This window comes from Vipera berus (assembly GCF_964194415.1).
Source record: "Vipera berus genome assembly, chromosome: 4".
In the NCBI taxonomy this organism is placed as follows: Eukaryota; Metazoa; Chordata; class Lepidosauria; order Squamata; family Viperidae; genus Vipera; species Vipera berus.
The window spans coordinates 9,481,451-9,507,954 of NC_138206.1; the positions used below are offsets into that span (position 1 = coordinate 9,481,451).

At 42.9% G+C, this 26,504-nt stretch overlaps 1 protein-coding gene across 1 annotated transcript in view; it reads right to left on the reverse strand.

Annotated features, from left to right (window-relative positions):
* The window catches only part of ME3 (malic enzyme 3), a 130,131-nt gene that overhangs the window by 72,558 nt on the left and 31,069 nt on the right, over nt 1-26,504 (reverse strand). The window contains exon 3 of the mRNA XM_081327585.1: nt 3,232-3,365. Within this exon, the coding sequence (XP_081183711.1) occupies nt 3,232-3,365 (134 nt within the window). The remainder of the gene's footprint in view (nt 1-3,231; nt 3,366-26,504) is intronic.

Consider the following 26,504-nt stretch of genomic DNA (forward strand, 5'->3'; position numbering starts at 1 on the left):
CAATACAAAAAAAAGAATGCTTTAAGAGTTCAAACTGCAAGAATGAAAGTAACTTCTGACTCAAGAGTTAAAAGGTAGATCGGGACCTGGATGTAATCACTGATAATATACCTCACTCCAGTGCTCCAAGTGACTTCATCCTGAGGTTTCACGTAATGGTTAAACAACGTAGGGACACCAACAGTAAATCAGTTAAAGTCAGAGGTCCCCAACCTTTTTGGTTTGGTGGCCCGGAAAGGGAGGCAGGCACCATTACACACATGTGAGTGCACAAATGGGCCGCATGCAGTGGTGGGATTCAAATACGTGAACAACCGGTTCTCTGTGTGGATGCCACTTCTAGAAGTCCATTCTGGACCTGGGCAACAAAAAATTAGCTGCCGGTTCTGCCGAACTGGTGCAAACAGGCTGAATCCCACCACTGGCCTCATGCGAGAGCATGCGTACACACAAACAGGGCCACGTGCGAGAGCATGCGTGAGCACAAACGGGGCTGTGCGAACGCGACTGCCACAAATGGGGCAGCGCTAGCGCCAGCGGGATGCTCGGGGTGGCGCTAGTACTGTTAGGATGTTCGGGGCAGGGTAGTGCTAGCGCCGGCGGGATACTCGGGGCGGCGTTAGCGCCGAGGGACACTTACACCAGCACTAACGTGAGTGTGTGTGGGGGGGTGAGTGCACACCCACACATGAGTGCACTGGCCATCCCTTCATGCGGTCTGGTGGCCATGAGGCCACAGCCCGGTAGTGGGCCACGGCCCACAGGTTGGGGACCCCTGAGTTAAGTGGTGAAAAATAAGTTTCCACAGAAGCATCTTCTGGGCATATCCAAAAACCAGGATTACTACAAAAAGACATTAAACATACTGAAAGTTGCTGAGATATGCAAGGTCACTATCAGCATTCCTTTCATTTAGCTTTTTGGAATGGGATTACCCACCAATATGAGAAAGCAGTATTACAGGTAGTCCTCCACTTATGACTGTAATTGAGCCCAACACTTCCTTTGCTAAACAAGACACTTTTGCCCCGTTTGTGACCTTTCTTGCCACAGTTGTTACGTGAATCTCGGTAGTTATTAAGTTAGTAACACGGTTGCTAAGAGAACCTGGCTTCTCCCTTGACTTTGCTTGTCAGAAGGACACAAAAGGGGGTCACATAACCACGGGACACCGCGACCGTCATAAATAGGAGTCAGTTGCCAAGCATCTGAATTTTGTTCACGTGATCACGGGGATGCTGCAACGGTCGAAAGTGTGAAAAGCGGTCATGTCACTTTTTTCAACGCCGTTGTAACTCTGAATGGCCACTAAATGAAGGTTGTAGGTCGAGGACTTAAATCCCAGATGAAACTCTGATTGAAAGGTCTCCAGAAAGTCAGTTTCATCCATGTTTATTTGAACGTGCAAAGTTACCACTTACTCAGACACCATCCCAAGAATGGAATATTTGAGACCAGACTATAAGTATAAAGTTCTTCCCAAAGAAGGCAGAGTTTTTTTCACTAAAAGCGAAGGGAAGGAGATAAAGAAGCATTTGTTCAGCTCCTGATTTTTAAATTACTGCCATCGGTTTTAATAAATTTATTTAGAGGAGGATTAAAACTGGATTTTATCCTAATGCTTTAGGCTACGATTCACGGTGAAATAGCTCCCATCTTTTTCCCATTAACACTGAAAAATAGATTGTACTGTGTAGTACCCAGAATAGTAACCATGGAGGAATAAATGATAGAAAACAAGAGACATTGTTATTTTGCATTGTTTTTTTAGATTCCCACCCTCTCCCCTCCTCAGCATACTCCCTCTCTGCCCATTTGTTTTAGCTAGGTTGATTTTTTTTATAGTATTTCTATGATTAGAATTTATACAGTTTTATCTTTTAATATTGTAAGCTGCCCAGAGTTGCCATGTGGCAAGAAGGAAAGCTAATAAATTTTACAAATAAAATAATACAATGCATAAAGTTGATGTTTTGTGATAGACTTGGTGTTTTTTCAGTTTTTTCCCCCCAAAGACCAGCAGGGAATAAAACAGAATAACCTTGGAGGTCTTCTAGTCCAACACCTGGTCAGGCAGGAAACCCTATACCAGGGGTGTCAAACTCAATTTCATTGAGGGCCGCATCAGCATTGCAGTTGCCCTCAGGGGGCCAGGTGGGTGTGGCCTGGGTGGGCGTGGCCTACTGGGTGGGCGTGGCTAGAGCACGTATGACCTACTGGGTGGGCGTGGCCAGCTCTTACAACGTTCACATGAAGGGTGCCTATGGGGGCCTGGGCAGGAGTGGGACAGATCTGAGGGTCTCTGGCAGAAGGAGGGTCTCTGGGCCAGGGCCAAGGCAGTGGGGGCCATTCCCTCACTGTTTCCAGGATGGCTTTGCGGGCCACATGAAACCACTTTGCGGGCCGGATCCGGCCCCCGGGCCTTGTGTTTGACATGTCTGCCCTATACCATTTCAGACAAGCAGTTGTCTAATCTCTTCTTAAAAACCAGTCGTTCCACTAGTTAATTGTTCTAACTGTGAGGAAATTTCTCCTTAGTTCTAGGTTGCTTCTCTCCTTGATTAGTTTCCATCCGTTGCTTCTTGTCTTGCCTTCTGGAAAATAGGTTGCTCTGGAAAATAGGTTGACACCCCCCCCTTCCTTGTGGCAGCCCCTCAGATACTGGAAGACTGCTATCATGTCCCCCCTCGTCCTTCTTTTCATTAAACTAGACATACCCAACTCCAGCGACCATTCTTTTATATGTTTTAGGGAGGAAGGGTGTGTGCGCTTCCTTTTACAAATGCTGTAGGGATGCTACATTAAAAAAAGATCCTACAGTCCTTTGAAAAGTTCAACCGCGTCAGCCACGTCTACAGCATGGAGAAGAATATTGGGTCAAAGAAGAGACTACGAGAAGTCATGTCATAGTAACAGTTCAAGGAAGCCCTTATCTATGTGGGAAAATGTCTGAACACAGTGGGGATAGCTGGGGTCAGTTTACTATTTCTGTTGGATGGATACCTTAATAGGAGCTGGAAACAAAGCTAGCATAGACATTATGAGACTGATCTGGGAACAGCTAGCCTCCTAGGATAAAATGCACAGCAAGATGCCAGCAAATTGGCAGATTCTTCGCAACCACAGAAGGCAGCCAAAGAAAGCAACCCCAAAGGGTCAAAATCCAAGTTTCAGAACATCTAGTTCTAACTATATGATTTGTGCAGGCATCCCCAGCTCACTTCTGCTCACTTGTCTAGATCATTGGATTTGGTCTCGTAGCTTTTGAGGACCCGGAGAACTTGGACATCTTGGCTCAGGAAGCAAGGCGGAAGAAGACCGTGTATTCCCAGCTGGAGCCTCTCTTCAAGGGTGAAGGCCATACCCTGGAAGGGATGGAAGAGAGGATGGGTATGTTAAAACAATGGAACAGAAGCACTCCCTTAAAAGGAAAAAAAAGTATTGCAGGTAGTCCTCAACTTACGACCAAAATTGATTGCAAAATGTATGTGGTTAAGCGAGATAGTTGTTAAGCGAGTTTTGCCCCGTTTTATGACCTCTCTTGCCACAGTGGTTAAGTGAATCACTGCAGTTGTTTAGTTAGTAACGTGGTTGTTAAGTGAATCTGGCTCCTCCACTGACTTTGCCTGCCGGAAGGTCACAAAGGGAGATCACATGACCCAGGGACACTGCAACCGTCATAAATATGAGTCAGCTGCCAAGTGTCTGAATTTTGATCAAATGACTATGGGGATGCTGCAACGGTCATGTGATAAGTCACTTTTTTCAGTGATGTTGTAACTTCGAACAGTCACTAAACGGATGGCTGTAAGTTGAGGACTACCTGTACTAATTTTCTAATTGGTAAACTCTTCCAAATAAAGAGATGTTGTAAAGAACAATAGCTTAATGAGTGCAATTGATCTCACCTTCCATGTTCACTTTAAATTTGCAGTTGTGTAGAAGATCAGTTTAAAGCAAAGTAGCTGAACACAAACCAACAATGAATTCTGTAATTATTGTTCACTAGATAATGTACAGCCTAGGCCAGTGATGGCGAACCTTTTAGAGACCGAGTGCCCAAACTGCAACCCAACACCCACTTATTTATCGCTGGGTGACGTGGCCCACTGGGTGGGCGTGGCTGTAGTGGTCATGGCAGACTGGGTGGGTGTGGCCAAAGTGGGCATGGTCACCTCGATGTTGCTCATGGAGAGGGAAATCTTTGGGGGAGATCCAGGGGGTCTCTGGCAGGTGGGGTGGTGGGCAGGAGGCTCATCCTGCAGGTGAGATGAGGCAAGGCAGGGCGGGGGTGCCATTGCTACGGGGCAAGGCGAGGCAAGGGCTGCAGTGGCGGCGGCTGCCTGACACCATCGGCTCCCTGCACACAGAGGCCCGTGAGCGCATGGGGCCGACGGTGTCCGTCAGCAGCCGCAGCCTGACGGCCCCTCAACCAGCGCACTCTGGGGCTCCGCAGCCCACCGCCAGCAGTTCAAAGAAGCGTCCTCTGAGCTGGATGGGCAGCCGACAGCTGAGGAGGTTATGCAGTGGGTCTAGCCTGGGAAAAGGAGAGCATGCGAGGCCAGGAGGGATGGGATGGGGAGGGGGAGGGAAACCAGCCATGTTGGGATGCATCAGGCCACGTGGGACCTCAGCGAGTTAGCGGAGGTATGGTGGTTGAAGAGGGACGATTGCCATCTCCAGGGCATGGCGCGCGTGCCCACAGAGAGGGCTCTGATTGCGGCCTCTGGCACGCGTGCCATAGGTTTGCTACCACTGGCCTAGGAAGATGTGATTTGAGCAATCCAGCAACTTGGAATAGCAAACATACAGAACAGAATGCAGGAGCATTGGTAGAATGGTATCTTATATTAATTAGTCCCAGGACTCTCTGTTGAAAGCTCCTGGTAAAACCCAGTGCTGCTTCTACAATAAATTTGGATTGTTAAAAAGAATCAATCTTGGTGACTGATTCTAAGTCAGTGCTATTTTAAAGGCCTTTAATCCAAAAGTGTGCTACTTGTGGCAGGCAATGTGTTTTTCAAATTGACGTGAATCTTGGCAAGAGGTCATTTTGTCCATTATTTATTTCAGTTATTTATTTTATGTATTTGTATCCTGCCTTTATTATTTTTACAAATAACTCAAGGTGGTAAACATATCCAACAGACCTTCCTCCTCCTATTTTCTGGACAACAGCAACCCTGTGGGGTGGGGTGGGCTGAGGGAGAGAGACTGGTCAAAGATCATCTAGGTGGCTTTCATGCCTAAGGCGGGACTAGAACTCACCGTCTCCTGGTGATTGGCCCAAAGTCACCCAGCTGGCTTTCATGCCCAAGGCGGGACTAGAACTCACTGTCTCCTGCTGATTGGCCCAAAGTCAACCATCTGGCTTTGATGCCTAAGGCTGGACTAGAATGTACCGTCTCCTGATGATTGGCCCAAAGTCACCCAGCTGGCTTTCATACCTAAGGCGGGACTAGAACACATCGTCTCCTGGTAATTGGTCCAAAGTCACCCAGCTGGCTTTCATGCCTGAGGTAGGACTTGAACTCACGATCTCCTGCTTTCCAGCCTGGTTCCTTAAGCACTAGACCAAATGGCTCTCATTCTTTTTCCAACTATACACAGTAAGATGCATTTAAAGGTAAAGGTAAAGGTTCCCCTGCACATGCGTGCTAGTCGTTTCCAACTCTAGGGGCCGGTGCTCATCTCCGTTTCAAAGTCGAAGAGCCAGCGCTTGTCCGAGGACACCTCCATGGTCATGTGGCCGGCATGACTAGACGCCAAAGGTGCACGGAACACTTTTACCTTCCCACCATAGTGGTCCCTATTTTTCTATTTGCATTTTTACGTGCTTTCGAACTGCTAGGTTGGCAGAAGCTGGGACGAGTAACAGGCGCTCACTCTGTTATGCAGCACTTGGGATTCGACCCGCCAAACTGCTGACCTTCTGATTGACAAGCTCAGCGTCCTAACCCACTGAGCCACTGCGTCCCTTCTGAGATGCATCTGGAAACACTAAAATTTAAGTCCCACTCACAGTTTCACTCTCTGTGTATTGACCTCATCCTTGATTAAAAAGGCTAAAAGTGCCATCATTAAACAGAGAATTGTGAGTAAGTTATGACGGTGAAGGGATTTGTGCAGTAAATCTGGGATCAAAGACGTGGAAAAGGAGATCTGAACTGTGCATAGCTGCCCACCTCACATCCATTGGCATATCTTTGCACCAAATGTGCCAGTTTTGTGCACTACGCAATTGTGCAAGCATGGGAAAAGGTACGCTTACTATAAAGATGTCAATATCCACTCCAAAGCATATTTTATTCTTGGAATTTGGATTACTACACAGTTCCAGGGATAATAAAATTAGAAATGAGAGAAAATGTATATATTGTGCTTCTACGTTAATAGCAAAGATTTTAAAAAAAAGATATGGAAAATTATTCCAAGGAACAGAAAGGAAAGCCAAGCCTGAATAAAAAATATTTTTGTCCAACTCACCCCAATATATCTTCTCATGCTATTTAAGATAGCTGAATTTGTTTGTTGTTATGTAGGGGCCATGAGTCATGCATTCTCCCTTGGCGACTCTTAAAATGGGATGTTTTATATAATGTGCGTGTTTCATTTTTTGGATTCTCCCGATTGCAATAATTAAATGAAAACAATATTATTTTTGGCAGGAATGTCCCTAATCTGCTCTTTTTAGTCACTGCAATGGCTCTGAGAAAGAGTTTGTGTCACCAAAATCTGCCAGGAAAGCAATTTCCTTCTTCCAGAGACAAGGAAATGCAAAAAATTACTGAAAATGACAATTGTTTTTTTTTTTTTGCCAAATATAGCAAAAGGTGAGCCAGGAACTCCAGAGTACAATCATTAACATTTATTTGTTTAAAAGGTTCTTCAGAAACGTGCAACATTTGATAAGTCAGCCAAACCGCACTAGGCTAGGAAAGTCTGCAGGATTTTTGGAATTCTCTCCAGATCCTTAACATAGGCTGTCCTTGATTTACCACCACAATTGAACCTCAAATTTCTGTTGCTAAGCAAGGCAGCAGTTTTGTCCCATTTTACAACATTTTGGCTGCAGCTGTTAAGCAAATAGCTGCAGTTGTTAAGTGAATCACATGATCGTAAAACAAATCTGGCTCCCCCCGCATTGACTGTTTGTCAGAAGCCAGCTGGGAAGCTTACAAACGGTGATCACAGTGCATATTTCATACTTAACGACCATTGCAGCATTCCCGTGGTCACACGACCCAAATACAGTGGTGGGATTCAGCCGGTTCACACCGGTTCAGTAGAACCGGTAGCTAAATTTTGCTGAATTTGGAGAATCAGCTTAATGCACAGTGTTTTCAGAAGTCCAGTCTAGGCTTCGGAGGCCTGGAGGAGGCCTTCCAGGCCTAGAATGGCCCACTGGAAGTGCGTGGATGCCACTTATGGAAGTCCGTTCTAGGCCTTGGAGGCCCAGGCCTGCATCCTGGCTTTGGAGGCCTAGAACAGACTTCCAGAAGTGGAATCCATGCACTTCTGGTGGGCCATTCTAGGCCTGGAAGGCCTCCTCCAGGCCTCTGAGGCCTAGACTGGACTTCCGGAATCACTGTGCATTCAGCTGGTTCTCCAAACTCAGCAAGAGTTAGCTACCAGTTCTCCCGAACCGGTGCGAACCAGTTGAATCCCACCACTGATCTGAAAGAACCTTATAGGACAGGTGGTCCTCAATGACCACAACTGAGCCCAACTTTTCCATTGCTAGGCAAGACAGTTGTTAAGAGAATTTTGCCCCATTTTATGACCTTTTTGCTGCAGTGAACCGCTGCAGTGAACCACTGCAGTTATTAACTGAGTAACATGTTTACGCAGTTTCTTGCAACATGTAGTCTTCGACCTATGACCACAACGGAGCCCAACATTTCTGTTGATAAGTGAAACATTGGTTAAGTGAATTTTGCCTCATTTTATGACCTTTCTTGTTTACGGTTGTTAAGGGAATCGCTGCAGTTGTTAACCTAGTGACATGATTGTTAAGGGAATCTGACTTCCCTGTGGACTTTGCTGGTCAGAGGGTCACAAATGAGGATCCCATGATCCCCTCCCCCCAGGACACTGCAACTGTCCAGTTGCCAAGTGGCTGAATATTGACCACGTGACCATGGGATGCTGCAATGGTCGTAAGCGGGGGAAAGAGTCACGTCACTTTTTTTGCAGTGCCATTGTAAGTTCGAGCGGTCACTAAACAAATGGTTGTTAAGTCGAGGACTGCTTGTAAAACCTCTGTGCTGACTTACACAATTAGAAAAGAAGAGGGCTGGATATTTGGAATGGAAGACTGGGTGACATTTTGGACCACCGGTCATTCGTGTCTCCCATAAAGATCCGGGACTTTACCTGGATCTACCATCCTTCAACTTTCGGACCACTGTCTAGCTCGGAAGCCCCCAACCTTTTGGGCACCAGGGACCGGTTCCATGGAGAGAGGTTCTTCCACGGACCGGAGGGTGTGTGTTTTTTTGTGCTGCCTGCATCCTGTGGATGGGGCTTTTCTTCTTTGTGTGGACCGGTTGCTGGCATGCTGCGGCCTGGTATTGGTCCACGGACCTAGGGTTGGGGACCCCTGGCCTATCTAGCTAGCTGCTTTTCGGCAAATCAATCTGCAATCCCACCCTTGCAGCCTTCCTTTCAGAGCTGGCTCTGAAACAAAAAACATTTAGCTGTGCCGCTAGAGATTTCTTAGTCAGCAATGATGATTATTCCCTAATAGCCTTTTTAATTTTTTTACTGACTTCTAGGATGAGAAAATTCTGGAGGCTGCATCCCAATGGCCTGCTAATGCCAAAGGAAACATGGCTAGCCGTAAGGCATCCGTTTTCCTGTGATTATTTCCTGATGTCGCTTTTTTAAGTCCAGCAAATCTGGATTGGGAAGGGTTCCTGCGTCAGTGGGGAGGGAGGCCAAGCCTGTGGGGTGAACTTCGCTCTCTTTTGACCTTGAGGTCCAAATGCCAATTTTCAATCATACCATTCTTCTGAATATTGATAAAGCCGGCTTCACTGCCAATTTCCGATGCCCAGGTTGGGAAAAATACAGCATGGAGATGCCAACAACGGAATGGAAAGAATAACAAAATAATTCCAAAGTTATCTGCCTCTAATCTATTCAGACAATCAACACCTGGTTGTTCACCACCTCTGCATGCAGTTTCCTAATGACCCCTGTCAATCAAATTCAGGAAAAAGACAAAAAGAATGCTTGTGCAAATACAAAGACAGAGATGCACACTTAAAACTCTCTGGTTATGTTTATATAACTATGCTAGGAGCCTCCGGGAAGCATTTGGAATCAGTCAGCATTAAATCAAATCAAACAAAGCAAATAAACAAATTTTGGAGGGCATAGTAGATGACATGTCCTTCCTTCCTTCCTTCCTTCCTTCCTTCCTTCCTTCCTTCCTTCCTTCCTTCCTTCCTTCCTTCCTTCCCTTCTTCTCACTATGCACCTTAAAGTTGCCAAGATTGGGAAAGGTCTATGGAGATTTTCCAGATCATGGTTGTCCCAAAGGTGCTTTTTCCAGAGACAACTGGACTTTGTTTGTTTTTCCTTGAAGATCTTTCACTTCTCATCTAAGAAGCTTCAGTCAGAAACTGAAGAAACTTCTTGGATGAGAAGCAAAACATCTTCAAGGAAAAACAAAAGAAGTCCAGTTGCCTCTTCAAAAAGCACCTTTGGGACAAGATTGGGAAACCCTGCTTTGTAGACATACTTCCTTTGATGAGGTCTAGCCAACCAGAGGAGTCTTGCTGGCATTTTGGATTAAGGGCGTTCAAGACACCCTCAACACATCCAAGCTGGCTGAGAATTCTGGGAGTTGAAGTCCACATATCTTAAAAGTTGCCAAAGTTGAGAAACATTACCACAAGGAGACAGACACATTCATGCAAGATGGTTGTCCACTGTTGTCAACTGCAGTGCTACTGTGGAATATATTGGGAAAAGTTGGGTGGCAAACAGGAAGCAAAATAGTGATAGCTTTGGGCTTTGCTTCTTAGTTGCCTGGAAGAGATCTGGTTGGTTTGTAAGAATATTAAAACTGGGAAATGGTGCACGCTAGCCTCATGGTTATATGATCTTACAAGAAGGCAATTCCTCAGCAACATCAGCCTTAGGGGTGATAAGTTTAACCTTCTCGTCTTAAAAACTTTTGATGAGATTCAGCAGACTTTTATTCCCCCATCAGTTACGGAAGCCAAACTCCCCAGCCTGTTAGGCATAGAAGAACATTCATTTATCTTATTAAAGGTGTGTGTGTTTGTGTGTGTGTGTGTGTGTGTGTGTGTGCCTATTCTCCAAAGCACCTGAAGGCAGGACAAGAAGCAATGGATGGAAACTAATCAAGGAGAGAAGCAACCTAGAACTAAGGAGAAATTTCCTGAGAGTGAGAACAATCAACCAGTGGAATGGCTTGCCTTCACAAGTTATGGGTACTCCAACACTGGAGGTTTTTAAAGAAGAGATTGGACAACCATTTGTCTAGACCAGGGTTCTTCAAACTTGGCCCTTTTGTGACTTGTGGACTTCAACTCCCAGAATTCCTCAGGCAGCGTGCCTGGCTGAGGAATTCTGGGAGTTGAAGTCCACAAGTCACAAAAGGGCCAAGTTTGAAGAACCCTGCTGGAGGGTCTCCTGTTTGAGCAGCAGGTTGGACTAGAAGACTTCCAAGGTCCCTTCCAACTCTGCCATTCTGTTATTTAATAGAGAGTATGACTTCCCCATGATTTATATGGTGCATAGTGATTGGCGATGCCAGATGAGAATTGTGGAAGATGGGGGTCCACCTATCTGCTGTTGCAAAAGGCTAAGGAACTCTTTCCAAAGGCTTTGAGCCGGAGTTCTTTGGGTTACTAAGACACAACTCCAAGAGTAAAAGAGGACTTACAATCACCCCATCACTTTGGAGATGGATGCATTCATTGACCGTGACTTTCAGCTTTGTTACAGGCTATTTATTTTGTTAATAATAGGAAAAAGTATTCCTGGTCATTCATATTAACCAAGGGGAACCTTTCCGGGTTAATTTTTTTTCCTGGTGGCTGCCCAATTATGTAAAGGGTTAGTAAACCGAAAACCAATTTTTTCTTGGAAAAGAAAAATCTATTCTGATTTTTTTTATTTTATTTTATTGGTATGTTTTCCCCTACAGTCTCTCTCTTTTCATTTCAGCCTGGCAAGGAAGGCACTTAAAAATGGATAAGCCTTTACAATGGTTTTCAATAGGGTATTTTTGTTCCGTTTTGGTGCCTTGGACATAAATTGATGTTTTCTGTTCATCTGGCTTTTTTCAGAAACGAGTAGCAAATATCTCTCCTCTTTCTCCTTTTATACTCCACAACAATCCTTCTCTGTAGCCTAGTCCCAGGTCTTAATCACATATAGATGCTGTGCTATTTTCTCTTTCTCACTGGAACAAAATTAACTTGTAAGTAACTAATATGAGCTATGCATTCAGGGCCCTACGGCTGGATCCTGCCTACAGTCAAAATCATTTTTTCACTGTCGTTAGATTAGAAAGGCATTTGGGGGGAATCTTTTTTTCACTCCTAGCAGCACAGAAAATCCTAACGGCTCGGTAGAAAATATTAGATACAGGTAGTCCTCGACTTACAATCAGAAACGGGACTAGAATTTTGGTTGCTGAGTGATGCAATCATTAAATGCCCTGTGTACGGTCACTCATGCGCTCGTGACCTCTCGCCTGGACTACTGCAATGCTCTTTACATGGGGCTTCCCTTGAAGACCACTCGGAGGCTCCAACTGGTACAGAATGCGGCCGCGAGAGTTGTCTTGGGAGTTTCCCGGTACTCCCATGTTACACCTTTGCTCCGCGAGCTACATTGGTTACCAGTTGTCTTCCGGGTGAGATTCAAGGTTTTGGTTATGATCTTCAAGTCCTTACATGGCATGGGTCCGGGGTACCTCGAGGACCACCTGCTGCCGGCGTCAACTTCCCTCCGCCCTGTGCGTTCCCACAGAGAGGGCCTCCTCAGGGTGCCTCCGGTCAGGGAATGTCGACTGGTGGCCCCCAGGGGGATGGCCTTCTCTGTGGGCGCTCCGGCTCTATGGAACCAACTGCCGGTTGAGCTCCGGATGGCATCGGACCTTCGCTCCTTCCGGCGCGGTCTGAAGACCCATTTATTTGAACTAGCTGGTCTGGCCTGATGGGGGACGTTAGGGTTTTTTAATGGGTTTCTTATATTATTATTGTATTTTTAACTGGGCACTTGTTTAATTCCCTTTTAATTTTTGTATTTGTTATTTATATATGCCCTGTTCACCGCCCTGAGTCCTTCGGGAGAAGGGCGGTATACAAATTTAATAAAAGTAAAGTAAAGTAAATGAGTCATGATGTGAGTGGACCAGTTATATGACCATTTTTACTGCGGTTGTTATACGAATTACTATGGTTGTTAAGTGAATCACAGAGTCATTAAGTGAATCCAACTTCCCCAATTGGCTTTGTTTGTTAGATGCCAGCTGGGAAGATTGCAGATCACAATCAGGTGACATCAGCACACTGCAACGGTCGTAAAACGTGAGCCACTTGCCAAATAATGCCCAAATTGTTGTCACACAACCACAGGAAGGGCGATATGATTGTAACTTAAAGGACAGAGCATGTGTCACTTGTTCCAAGCCTGTCATAACTTTGAATGATTATCTAATGAATGATTCTAAGTCCAGAACCACCAAATTCCTGGAGAACCAACTAAATGGAGATTAAAGATTCAGAATAAGGGGGAATGTGAAGTTTTCTCTCATTGAGTGATGGAGAGAGAATACTTCTCTGTTGCCTCCTTTTTTATATACGGTAATATTTTATTAGTTTTCTACATTTACAATTCATAAGTGCATGGTAAACAATGCGTTGTCTGGGTCTGTTTGTTTTACTTAATAATACACATTAAATTCCTAATCTCTATCCTGTTTTTCCAGCCATTGATAAAATACTTCCCATATTTGAAAATATTGTGTTTTCTTTAATCTTCAGTGTAAGTCTATCCATTTCTGCAAAGTCCAATATTTTCTTAATTATCTCTTCTTCAGATATTTCTTCATTTTCCCATACAATTCTTGCTGCTGTTAATACATCCAACATTAAATATACAATTTCTTTTATCATATTTTCCTAATAAAAATAGTTCTGGTTTAAAATCTACACGTTTTCCTAACATCTTTTCTAGCTCTCTCTCGCTTCCTGAGCAAGGAAACGTGTGCATGCGTGGCCCAGGCACACGTACGTGTAAACAGGCACGTGCATGGTGGTGGCACTAGCGTGCATGCATGCACAAGTAGAGTGCGTGCTCCCACAGCAGCACGCTGGTGCCCGTGAGCATGTGTAAACGGGCCATTGGTGCCCACATGACACTGGTGGTAGTGATAGCGCACCTGCCCATGTGCAAATGGGACTGCTAGCGCCTACGCAGCAGCGCTACCATGAGTGGGGGGGGCTCACCAGCTATTCCTGCGGCCCAATGGCCAATAGGCCACGGCCTGGTATCAGGCTACGGAGTATAGGTTGGGGACCCCTGCTTTATCACACTGCAACTACACCTACAAAAATGTCCGTATTCTATCTAATTTAAAACTGTTCCAAGTAAAACTGCCTTCTTAAAACTGATTGGTGGTGATTTTGTCAATGCTGATGGTGCTCCAGATGTTTTAGCATCGCACCCAAAGCCCCTATTACTATTGGTGCTACCTTAGCTTTCTTTTGCCACAGTCGTTCTCTTTCTTTTTTTGCAGGTCTTTGTGTTTGGTTATTTTCTCCAGTTCTTCCTCTACTATTCTGCTGTCTCCAGGTACTGCCGGCCATTGTCCAGACTTTTTTGTGTGTGTTTCTTAATAATTAATATTGCTTAATATTGCTAAGCACATTGATTTGTGCTTTAGATTGTAAGCCGCCCTGAGTCTTCGGAGAAGGGCGGGATATAAATGGGATTTAAAAAAAATTATTCATAATTATATCCTGTAATGGTACCTTTAACACCATCAAACATCCACATCTGCCTACCCCAGGTTTTTGGGAAGGACTCGATAAGCAGATAAAAATGCCAAACCCCGTCTAAACATCTGGCTGGCTGTGTGGCCAACCCTAATTTATTAAACTTCTTTGTGTTCAGTGTTTCTGGGTGGCTCATGACCATCGGAGAAATTACAATAAAATGTTGAACTTGGGATTCACTAAACAAACCACAACTGGCAACTTCACGCATACTCTGTGATGTGATAATGTGAAATATGCTTATACAATGGCTTAGTTCATACACTGCGCTCTGCTAAAATCAAATAAGCCACGTTCTAACTTAGCATGCTGGGTGAAAGTAAATTATTATCAAGTAAAAAATAGTAAGTAAATAAATGGTAAGATTTTACATCATTTCCTTGCAAACAGGAGTTCTCACTGAATCCAATCTCTTATTCAGTAAACGTATTCTTTTCTTACTATAAAACACCACATTTTTAAAGTTCTGGTTCCAGTCAAGATTTACAAAATAATACTTCCATGATTTAATTAAACCCATAAAAAAAAAGCAAAACCACCCCCATACTTGTTTTATTCTTGTTGCCTCTGGCATATCGACGGTATGACTCAGACATTGTGCACTTTAGAAATGAATTCCTTTTCTGTTCTCAGTGTTAATATTTTCCAACATCTTTATTCATCATTCTGCTCTACTTTTATTCTCTTTGAATCGTAAAATGCTCCTTTTTCTGTGCTGTGCTTAATATTGCATGGTTACCTGAGGAAGAAACTGCCTACCAGCTGCATAAAACTTGCATAAAAGCTCATTTCATTGGGGTCTGCCTATTTTTCATTCTCTTGATCAAAATATTTATTCATTGCTTCAAAAGTACATTATTTTGCTATCTCCAAAACACTCTAGTTCTGGAAATTAGTAGCACCTCTTCAGTTACAAAACCAACTATTCATGTTCACTCTTTTTCATCTAATTATTCCCCACTATCTCCAGAGTAAAGTAGTATCACAGAACCATTCAATTTTGCATGCTATTAACTTGAAATACTCATACCTCCTGTTCCAACCATTTAACTAGCCCAGCAGTGGTCAGTCACAAGCAGTGTTAAGCTGTGTGAACTTCAATTCCCAGAATTCCCCAACCAGCATGACGGTTTCTTTTTTTTTTTTTTTTTTCCTTTTTTTTTTTTATTGAAAAGTTTTAAAATACAATTTTCCTTTGAAAAACCCCCCTTCCCCCTCCCTCCTCCCCTCCCTACCTCCCCCCCTCCCCCTCTCCCTCCTCCCTCCCCTGCCTCCCACCCCTCTACTTCCCCTCCTCCCCCCCTCCCCCCCCCCCCCCCCGACTTCCCAGAGCAAAATACAAGGTATATATCTAAAAAGCAATCATAAACAATCATATACTAACAATTATAAACTCTAAAATCCATCACTCTCTAGCTTATATAGAGTAAACCAATCCTTAACAATACTAAATATGTATAAAGAACTAAAATAAAAGAAAACTAGCATCATTCCCATCTATGTTCTTCCACAATTCACTATTACCTAGACATATTCTCACTTACACATCACAAGCACCAATCCCTATTAACCTCTCTAGCCAAAATAGGCTATAATAGATAGTTCTTACACAAATTAACCCGCATTAACCCACAAAATTTTCTTCCTCTTCCTCTGTAGTAAATTGTCCATTAGTTCCAAATTGAACATTCTGTTACCATAGATATCATCCCAAAACTCTTAAAAACACAGCTACCACTTGACTATAAGTATATTGTGGAAGTTCCATAGATTTCTACTGGTCTTATTTTTTAATCTTTTTTGAGCGTTTTAAGGCAGCACGCGTCACCCTCTGTTCTCTAGGATCATCCAAAAGAGTTGCAGCTTGATCTCCTCCTGTACCCTTCTCGTCTATCTGTCCATCTTCATCCTCTTGATGTTCTCCTTCTCCAGATCCCTCTGCAGCTTCCAGAAGTGTTGATGGGGTTGCTTTTAAAACATTGTTGTAAAAATCATGCGCTTGCTTCACAGTACCCAAACAGTACCTTTTGCCATCATACATGAAGCTCAACCCAGCTGGGATCTCCCATCTGAACCTTATATCTCTTTGCTTGAGCTCTTGCACAAGAAATATAAAGTCCTTCCTTCTCTTTAAAATCTTTGGAGGAATTTCTTTTAGAACCAAAACTTCTTGACCAGCAATCACAACTTTAGTATCATAGGCAGCTTGTATAACTTCATCTCTAATTTCCCTTTTTACAAAATAAACCACCACATCTCTAGGCAACTTTCTCTGCTTAGCAATCCAGGAATTCACACGAAACACTTTGTCCATGCCTTGTTTTATTTCAGATGCTGGATGGTTCAATACCCCCTCAAAAGCCTCAGAAACCAGCTGCTTTAAATCTTCCTTAATATTCTCTTTTAGGCCTCTAATTCTAACAGCAAACTGCATCTGGTAAAATTGAGCCAAACTCTGTTCGCTATCCATTTTGTCTTTTAAATCTTCAATTTCCAATACTTTTGCTTCTAATATAGCATTCTTTTGAGTCAAGTCTTCCACTTGATCATCCAGCACCTCCACACATTTAGCTACTTTATGCACTGAGGACAAAATGTCTACCTTCATCTCTCTAAGTTTCTGCTCCATCCTTTCTTCCATTCTCTGCTCCAATTTCTCCAATTTCTCCTCCATCTGTGCAAATTTAACACCCATTGACTCCAAAATTAACTGGGTATGTTTTTCAAGATCCTTCGATGTCAATACATCAGGAGAATGCAACGCCTGCAGTAATGATTGTTGTTGCACCGGAGAATTTCCAGCACTCCGAAAAGTTCTAGGGGGAGGTTTAGCCGCCATCTTTTACTTACAATTGTGACGCACTTTCACTTTAAGTTTTAAGCATAGTCCATCAAGCTTGAGAGTAAAATAAAATAATCCTCTTCATCTCTTCACCTTTTCCTCTTGTACCGCTCTGCCTGCTCCTTTAAATCATAGTCCTTTCTTCAGGCAGGGATGGTTCGCAGACGCCTGGCTCTGCTCCAGGAAATTCGGAGCAGAGACGACGGCCAGCTGGGAGCAACCCAGGCTTCGGGGGAGTTCGATCCTTCAGCCGCCCAAGCTCGAAGCTCAGGCGGCCTCGGAGAACTCTACCCCTACCTGGGGCCTCACCCCCTCCTCTTCTCCCGAGGAGGGGGCTTCAATTTCGCCCGAACAGCTGATCGGCGCTGTTTCGGGCGAAAAAACAAACAGCTGAGCCGCGGGCAGCCAGGGGAGGCTGTCTTCGGCGCCGCGCCGCCAGCGGAAGTCCCAGCATGACGGTTTCAAATATTTTATAAATTCACACTATTGTACCTCCACCAAATCAGACCTAAAAGTAGAAGAAGATGAAATTATGGTTTCATCTGATGTCACAAATCCATGTCTTCTTCATGTCCATAGATTCAGAACTAACAAAAGAATCCATGGCAGAAATACTGCACAAGACACACAACCTAGCCAAACATAGATAACAGTTGGAAGGGACCTTGGAGGTCTTCTAGTCCGACCCCCTGCTCAAGCAGGAGACCCCATGCCATTCTGGACAAATGACTGTTCAGTCTCTTCTGGAAAACCACCAGTGGAGGATAAGCATAGACCAGGGGTCTTCAAACCTGGCCCTTTTATGACTTGTGGACTTCAACTCCCAGAATTCCTCAGCCAGTGTGCCTGGCTGAGGAATTCTGGGAGTTAAAGTCCACAAGTCATAAAAGGGCCAAGTTTGAAGTCCCCTGGCATAGAATGAAGAGGTCTGTTGCTACCCAATTGTTTTAGTAGTTTGTTTTACATCCACTGTTCTCTTTCGTGTTTTTGTGATTCCCATTTTGGAAACTTCACCGTTTTTGGGGATGACTGAAATCTCTAGGGATTATTCTAAAGCTAGAAGCTGATGGACTGCCAACTTTATTTCAACATTATGGCCTTTGCTATGTTCCTCTTTATGAAGAACTGATGTTTATGGTCTCCCATAATGTCTATCTGAATCAGCACACTTACGCTGAAAAGATACCAGCTAGTTGGCAGTGAACCACAAGATTCATGGAGAGAGGAAGATAACAGCCATAACTCCTTGTTTTTGTGCTTCTGCAAGAAGGTTTGGGTCTTAAAAGCCTCCAATGTTGGAGCATCCACAGACTTTTGCAGGGAACTCCAGTAAAGAATTTTATGGACACTGAAGGACATGGCATATTCAAATCTGGAGTTTACTGTACTCTTGAGATAAAAGATACGGGATCAGGAAGTCTACACTGGGTTTAGACAAGAGGTCATGCTGATTACTATTCATCGGCTATTCCAGGTTAATTTCAAAGCCTTCCAGCTTATCCCTCCTGAGGATGTCCAAGTTTAGAACTCACAAAGCAGATGAAAAATGGCAGGAAACGTTTTATTTTTTGGGAGTGGTGGTGGTGTCTGAAAGACATCCATAGAACAGCTCTTCACAATCAGCACAAGAATGTTTTTCCAATAATGTGAATTATCTCTCCACCTTACCAGAAGTTTCAGCGCTCTTGTGTCTCATTTCAGCACTGAGAAGCAATCATTTATGTGGGAGTGTTAGACATTCTGATTGTGGATTTTGGTAAAAAAAATAATAATAAAAAAATTAAGATAATTAGTGATTACTTGCAGCCCAGAAGAGGTTGGCAGGTTTACAAAGGGCAGGAATAAATTACAGAAATTATTTCAATGGTGTGGAGGTAAGAGAGGAAGAGTTTCTTTCTAATTTGCTGCTATTAAAAAAACAACGTTGTCTGTAAAATTGCTAAAATGCTTGTTCTTCGTGGAAAAAAACATGGCAAACATATTGTTGTCATTCACCTCTGACATCTGAGGACCCAAGAAAAAATATGGGAAAAATTGGCTGCTGAGATCGTCTTCTTTAGATTGATAATGTTCACAGCCAGCAAACAGTGATATGATGCTGTCACCGAGGACACCCCAAAGGTGCTTTTTCTAGAGAGAACTAGACTTTCTTGTTTTTCTTTGAAGACCTTTTGCTTCTCATCCAAGAAGCTTCTTCAGCTCTGACTGGATGGTGGGGAGTTGAAGGATTTATACTCCTTGCAGACAGCCGGTCATTTGCATTCTTTCAGAGCATCACTGAGGCCACTTGGAGGTTTACCTGTGTCCTCAGGGTCACCTGAGTAGTGGAAATGGGTGTGGAGCCTTCGTGGCTGCAGGATATTTTCTGTCCTGTGTCCCTTCACTGTTGGAGACAGGCACACAGGCTGTTGGGGAGGACTCTGTGTTGTCTGCATCTCACACTGAAGGGCAGATGGTTCCTGTAGTCTGCAATGTTTTCTGGAAGTCCATTCATGCTCCCTCACCATTCGGAGGGTGTTCATGCCAAAGTGCATCGCTAAATGTCTGTGGAGATTCTCAGTCATCCAGGTCATGGTTATCCCAAAGGTGCTTTTTCAGGAGGCAACTGGATTTTCTGGTTTTTTTCTTTGAAAAAAATTGCGGACAGTGTAATAGGATTTACTTTTTTTATTTTTTATTTATTTTAATCCCATTTACATCCCGCCCTTCTCCGAAGACTCAGGGCGGCTTACAATCTAAGCACAAATCAAATGTGCTTAGCAATAGCCTTCATTCTATGTATATGCCTGCTTATTAGGGCTTTCGCCCCCCCCCCAAGCGGCATTATTACAAAGTCAGCTTATTGCCCCCAACAATCTGGATCTTTTCTGACACATGTTAATGGTTTGGTGGAGTCAGGAGTTCTAGGAAATAATAATAATAATAATAATAATAATAATAATAATAATAATAATAATAATAATAATAATAATAATAATAATAATAAAGTTGGAAGGGACCTTGGAGGTCATCTAGTCCAACCCCCTGCTCAGGCAGGAAAACCTATACCATTTCAGACAAATGTAGATGAGTTAAGTTAGAATCTAGAATTAAATTGCAGATATGTTAAGTGGAATAAGCCTCTTTAATAATCCACTTTTCTTTTGTCTCCCACTGAAGATCAGAGGGGAATCACACTGCCATTTTTCTTTTTCTTTTTTTAAAACTAAAAATCAAAATCAGAAAGTACAATTTGTGGCGTCTTCATGGCTTCCGACCCACTGATCAGATGGATGCAGCATCCTCATGGTCACGTAATCATAATTTGGACGCTTGGCAACTGACTCACATTTATGACAATCGCAGTGTCCCAGGGTCATGCGATCGTCTTTGGCGGCCTTCTGACAAGCAAAGTCATTGGGGAAGCCAGATTCACTTGACAACTGTCTTACAAACGTAACAATCACGGTGAATCGCTTAACAGCTGTGGCAGGAAAGGTTGTAAAATGGGGCAAAACTCACTTAACAAATGTCTCACAAAAGCAGAAAGTTTGGGCTCAGTTGTGGTCATAAGTCGAGGACTATCTACTTGTATAGTTTTTTTGCTTTTTAATCATGTATGCTGCTCAGAGTCACCTTGTGGTGAGATGGGTGGCTACACACACACACACACACACACACACACACACACACACACACACATATAATAGTCCCTTTGATACAGGATTCATTTGCATACAAACATGTGACCTTATTGAATAGATAAGACCTTATTGAATTGATGTCATGCTCACACATCCATGAAAGAAAGCAGAATAACAGAATAACGAAATTGGAAGGGACCTTGGAGGTCTTCTAGTTCAAACCCCCTGCTCTAGCAGGAACCCCTATACCATTTCAGACAAATGGTTGTCCAGTCTCTCCTTAAAAACCGCCAGTGTTGGAGTACCTACAGCTTCTGGAGGCAAGTCGTTCCACTGGTTAATTGTTCTGACTGTCAGGAAATTTCTCCTTAGTTGTAGGCTGCTTCTCTCCTTGCTTAGTATCCATCCGTTGCTTCTTGTCCTGCCTTCAGCTGCTTTGGAGAATAGCTTGACTCCCTCTTCTTTGGGGCAGCCACTCAAATATTGGAAGACTGCCATCATGTCACCCCCTAGTCTTCTTTTCATTGAACTAGACCAGGGGTAGGCAACCTCGGCTCTTTTATGACTCGTGGACTACAACTCCCAGAATTCCTGAGCCAGCCCACAAGTCATAAAAGAGCCAAGGTTGCCTACCCCTGAACTAGACATACCCAATTCCTGCAATCGTCCTTCATATGCCGTGTTAAGAAAGTTGTCCAAATCTCAGGCAGCCTACTAGCTCACAAACACCTCTTTGGAAAAGTGTGCCTGGAATTTCAACTCGCTTCTGCCACTCTCTTCATTCTTCTCCTCCAAAAGTGATAATTGATTTAGGCATGTGTATGTTAAGCTGATTGACAGACTGAGGTATTCTTAACCATCTGAATGAGAAGCTATAACTGGGAGGAAAAACTGTGTCATTTTAAACCCGAAGAAGAGAGCAGCACTTCAGCTTTAAGAAAAACACCACTTATAATTAGCACCTCATCTGCTCCCAACTACAGGATTAGATTCTGAAAAATAAAACTCTTGATTTAAGATGCACTAGCTGATTGCCTCGTTTTTTTATACCCTTATGGAAAGCAGATGCAGGGTGGAAAAGCCACATTAAAACTACTCTTTGAAGGATATAAGACTTAAAACAGACACAGGCAACTTATCCAGCTCAATTAAAAAAACAAAAACAAAAAACAAATCAGAGAGCCATGCTGAACATTTCAATTTTTTTTTGCATTACAGGTCGTCCTCGACTTACGACCACAATGGAGCCCCAAAATTTCTGTTCTTAACTGAGATATTTGTTCCCCATACTCTTGTCTCAGCTGTGGACATAACTCCAGGACTCCCTATATTATTGGAGCATTGCATTTGTAGATTTATGGTTAGGATCCATCTGATTCTACCCCAAATAGGGACTATAAGATTGTAAAAAGGCAGTTTATTTGTAGGTATCATCTGAGGTCCTGGAGATCTTTTGTAGCCATTTTACTGGTGCTGAATCAGACCTAAAATATAGGTAGTCCTCAACTTACAACAGTTCATTTAGCAACCGTTCAAAGTGACAACGGCACTGAAAAAAGAGACTTATGACCAGTTTTCACACTTACAACCACTGCAGCATGATCAAAATTCGGATGCTTTGGCAGCTGACTCATATTTATGATGGTTGCGTTGTCCCAGGGGTCACGTGATCCCCTTTTACGACCTTCTGACCAGCAAAGTCAATGGGGAAGCCAGATTCACTTAACAACCGTGTTATTAACCGAACAACTGCCATGATTCACTTAACAACAGTGGCGAGAAAGGTCGCAAAATGGGACAAAACTCACTTAACAAATGTTTCACTTATCAACAGAAATGCTGGGCTGATTTGTGGTCGTAAGTCGAAGACTACGTGTTCCAAGAAACTGCACAAACGGAATTCTTTAGCCTTGGATTCACATCTGGCATTCTAGCCCAGTGGATTAAATCCAAAGGAAAATAATGTCAAATTTTAGAACTGCCGGAGCTGTGTGAGCACCGGAGAGACTGGCCGCTGAGGCAAAACAAAACAGTTCTTGAGACGATAATCAAAGAAGAAAGAACATAGACCTGAAAACTGGAGCAATGTGGCTTTTCTTTTTTTTTTTCAGCTGGCATCAAAATAAAGAGTATTTGCAAATTCTCCACCCACATCTGGGACTGGCAGCCTAGTGTGTTTGTTAAAACAAGGCAAGTTATTTGCAAGAACCTGGGAATATAGGATTGAACTCATGTCAATACTGTAAGCCTCCTGGGAAAGACTAATGAAACAGCTAATTATGTATCCACGCAATTCAATCTATTCACTCAGCGATTCAGAAATTTGTATTTGTTTTATATTCCTCCACCTCTGCTTTATAGCCAACATTAGTTCTGAAACTGACACAACTAAAATCCACATGAAAGTGTGGTGAGCACATGTCTTGGTAAGGCCACACTTGGAATACTGCCTCCAGTTTTGGTCACCACGAGGTAAAAAAAGATGTTGAGACTCTAGAAAGAGTGCAGAGAAGAGCCACAAAGATGATTGGGGGACTGGAGGCTAAAACATATAAGGAACGGTTGCTGGAATTGGGTATGTCTGGTTTAATGAAGAGAAGGGCGAGGGGGGACATGATAGCAGTCTTCCAGTATCTCAGGGGCTGCCCAAAGAAGAGGGAGCCAAGCTATTCTCCAAAGCACCTGAAGGCAGGAGAAGAAGCAACGGATGGAAACTAATCAAGGAGAGAAGCAACCTAGAACTAAGGAGAAATGTCCCAACATGAGAACAATTAACCAGCGGAACAACCTGCCTCCAGAAGCTGTGAATGCTCCAACAATGGAAGTTTTTAAGAAGAGACTGGACAGCAATTTGTCTGAAATGGTAGGGTTTCCTGCCTGAGCACGGGGTTGGACTAGATACCTCCAAGGTCCCTTCCAACTTCTTCTTCTTCTTCTTCTTCTTCTTCTTCTTCTTCTTCTTCTTCTTCTTCTTCTTCTTCTTCTTCTTCTTCTTCTTCTTATTATTATTATTATTATTATTATTATTATTATTATTATTATTATTATTATTATTATTATTATTATTACATTGCTCAATAGGTGGTTAGGACTGCACCCAAGGGTCACTGGGATTTTAATACCATTCTGAAATTATTTTCAATTCTCCTTGATGTCTGCAGGAATGAAGAGGTTTAAATCTTGATCTTAGGCCCCAAGGTCACTTTGTAAGGAAGATGGGCAGCATAATTGTTAAACAAACATACAAACAAACACCAGGTGCACCTCGGCTTACTTGATAACAATGGAGCCCAAACTTTCTGTTGCTAAGCAAGACGGTTGCTAAGTAAGTTTTGCCCCACTTTACAACCTTTCTCGTCACAATTATTAAGTGAATCACTGCAGTTGATAAGTTAGTAACCCGGTTGTTAAGTGAATTTGGCTTCCCCATTGACTTTGCTTGTCAGAAGTTCGCAAAACGGTGATCACATGACCCCGGGACACCGCAATTGTCATAAATATGAGACTGTTGCCAAGCGTCTGAATTTTGACCATGTGACCACGGGGATACCGCAACGGTCATAAGTGTGAAAAATGGCCATAAGTAACCCTTTTCAGGGCCATTGTAACTTTGAACGGTCACTAAATGAATGGTTGTAAGTCGAAGACAATCTGTAGTATATTATTCAAGAAAGTGCAATGACCACACTGGAAATAATGAATAAAAGGTTGAAAAAGACAGCATGAGAAAAGAATGGTTGGGTTTTTTTTTTGTTTTTTTAAAAGTATTTTGAAGCAGAATGGACTCTTTCAGAATAGACTGAGTCAGCTGTAAAAATTTTGTCTGGGTGGATCAGTGCACATCGGCTGAACTTTTTACTCGTCAATCATTCCTTCTGCTAGTCATGTTCGGGAATGAGTGAGGATTGAATGAGGATTTGCTGGCTGGGGAATTAAAAAACAGCCAAGCTCGAGAAACATGCTTCTACTGCATAATAAAAAGGATACACATGATGCACTGGGAACTTGATGACCATGAAAGATTTGGCAATTCAGGATTAATCTTGCTCATCACAGAATTGGACCAGCTTTAGCTGACTGACTGACAAGAACATTACACGGTTCCATATCCCTTATTATAGATAGTCATATGTGTACTCTCAGATGGAATGTTGTGCAACATGGTCCTTAATCAGGGTCAATGTTCTTTTTGCCCACATTTCCTGATTTTGCCAGATACTGTAAAACAGATGGTTCCTTTTTCTGTTATTATAAAAGTTCATTGATACCAGAATCTGCTGAGATCTTCCACCCATCCAGTCTCATTTGATCATTTGTGAATTCTCTGTCTTTCTTTTTTGTTTGACCTGCTTAATTTCCTTCCCATGCACAACCCAGTAATTGACAGCTTATAAATGTATCTATAATAAGTTATTTATAAAAAGAAGAAGAAAGGGAAGGAAGGAAGGAAGAAGGAGGAGGAGGAGGAGGAGGAGGAGGAAGAGGAGGAGGAGGAGGTCACTTACTTTCACTGTATGCACCTTTCCCAGATACATTTATAAATAAAGCACCCAAATTTTGATCACATGGCCATGCTGCAACAGCTGTGTGAAAAACGGGTCATAAGTGACTTTTCTCAGTGCTGTTGTAACTTTGAACAGTAATTAAATGAACTGTTGTAAATTGAGGACTACCTGTATATTTTCCCTGGGTTGTTGTTGGGGGTTTTTTTGGGTGTGGGTGGGTGGGGAAATGAGAAGGTCTGTAACTTCGATGGGCACACGCTATTATTGTTCTGTTTCCTGCCTCAAAAGAGCAGAAAAACCACACCACAATTTTAATAATAATAATAATAATATATAAAGTTGGAAGGGACCTTGGAGGTCATCTAGTCCAACCCCCTTTTCAGCAATTGTGGCTGGAAGCCATTCAGTATTTGAGCAAAGGAAAAAAAAAGGAGGCAGAGAGATTAGGAGGGGTGGGGGCTAATATGCAGCTCAGGGCTTTCAGTTGTCCAACATGATTTAGAGATAATAATAATAATAATAATAATAATAATAATAATAATAATAATAATAATAATAATAATAATAATAATAATAATAATAATAATAATAATAATAATAATAATTTTATTTGTATACCGCCCTTCTCCCGAAGGACTCAGGGCGGTGAACAGGGCAAACATATAAAAGTACAAAATTACAAAAGTTAAAAAGAATTAAACAAAATGCCCAAGCTAAAACAGTAGGTAAATATATTTACAACAACAATAAAATCCCAACCCATCCCCCATCAGGCCAGGCCGGCTTGTTCGAACAAATAAGTCTTCAGATCGCGCCGGAAGGAGCGAAGGTCCCCCCACGCACAAAAGGATAGAAAAGCAGGATACTTTCAATAAAGAACAAAAAGAAAATCAATCTGACCACGGTTGTCTCTTTTTTTTGTGTGTGTGTGGGGGGGGGAATGAGGTCTGTGATGACACAAGGAACTCATTTCCATCAGATTTATGGGACGATCAGGAGAAAAAGTACTTCATCCCTTGTTTCTCATTTATTCTTTCCAGGGCAGTGTTTGATTTATCACAGGGCTGGGCTTCAGATACAAACCACAGAGGTGCGGTGAGCAGTTTAATGCTGGCAGGTTGTACAGGCCTCACGGCAAAAAAAAGGAGAATTTTTGCCCATTCCTGTTATTACTAAAAAGCAACTTGTGAAACGCCCTTATAAAATGGCCTAAAAGAGAACGGATGCTCTTGCCAAACCTAAACATATCTTGTATACCAAGAATATCTTTTTCCTAACCAATGATTTAAAACAAATTAAAGGGAGTTTGGAATAATCATCATACTTTGAATATGTTTTGTACTGGGGAATTCTCCTTGGTTGAATATTATTGGGCAAAAATCAGGGAAGACTAAAGGGCTGATTCCTTGTAAGGCAAAGATAGGCAAGGTTCTGACAATTGCTAGAGCCATCCTCAAACTGTGACAACATGTCGTAGGTGCTCTCACAA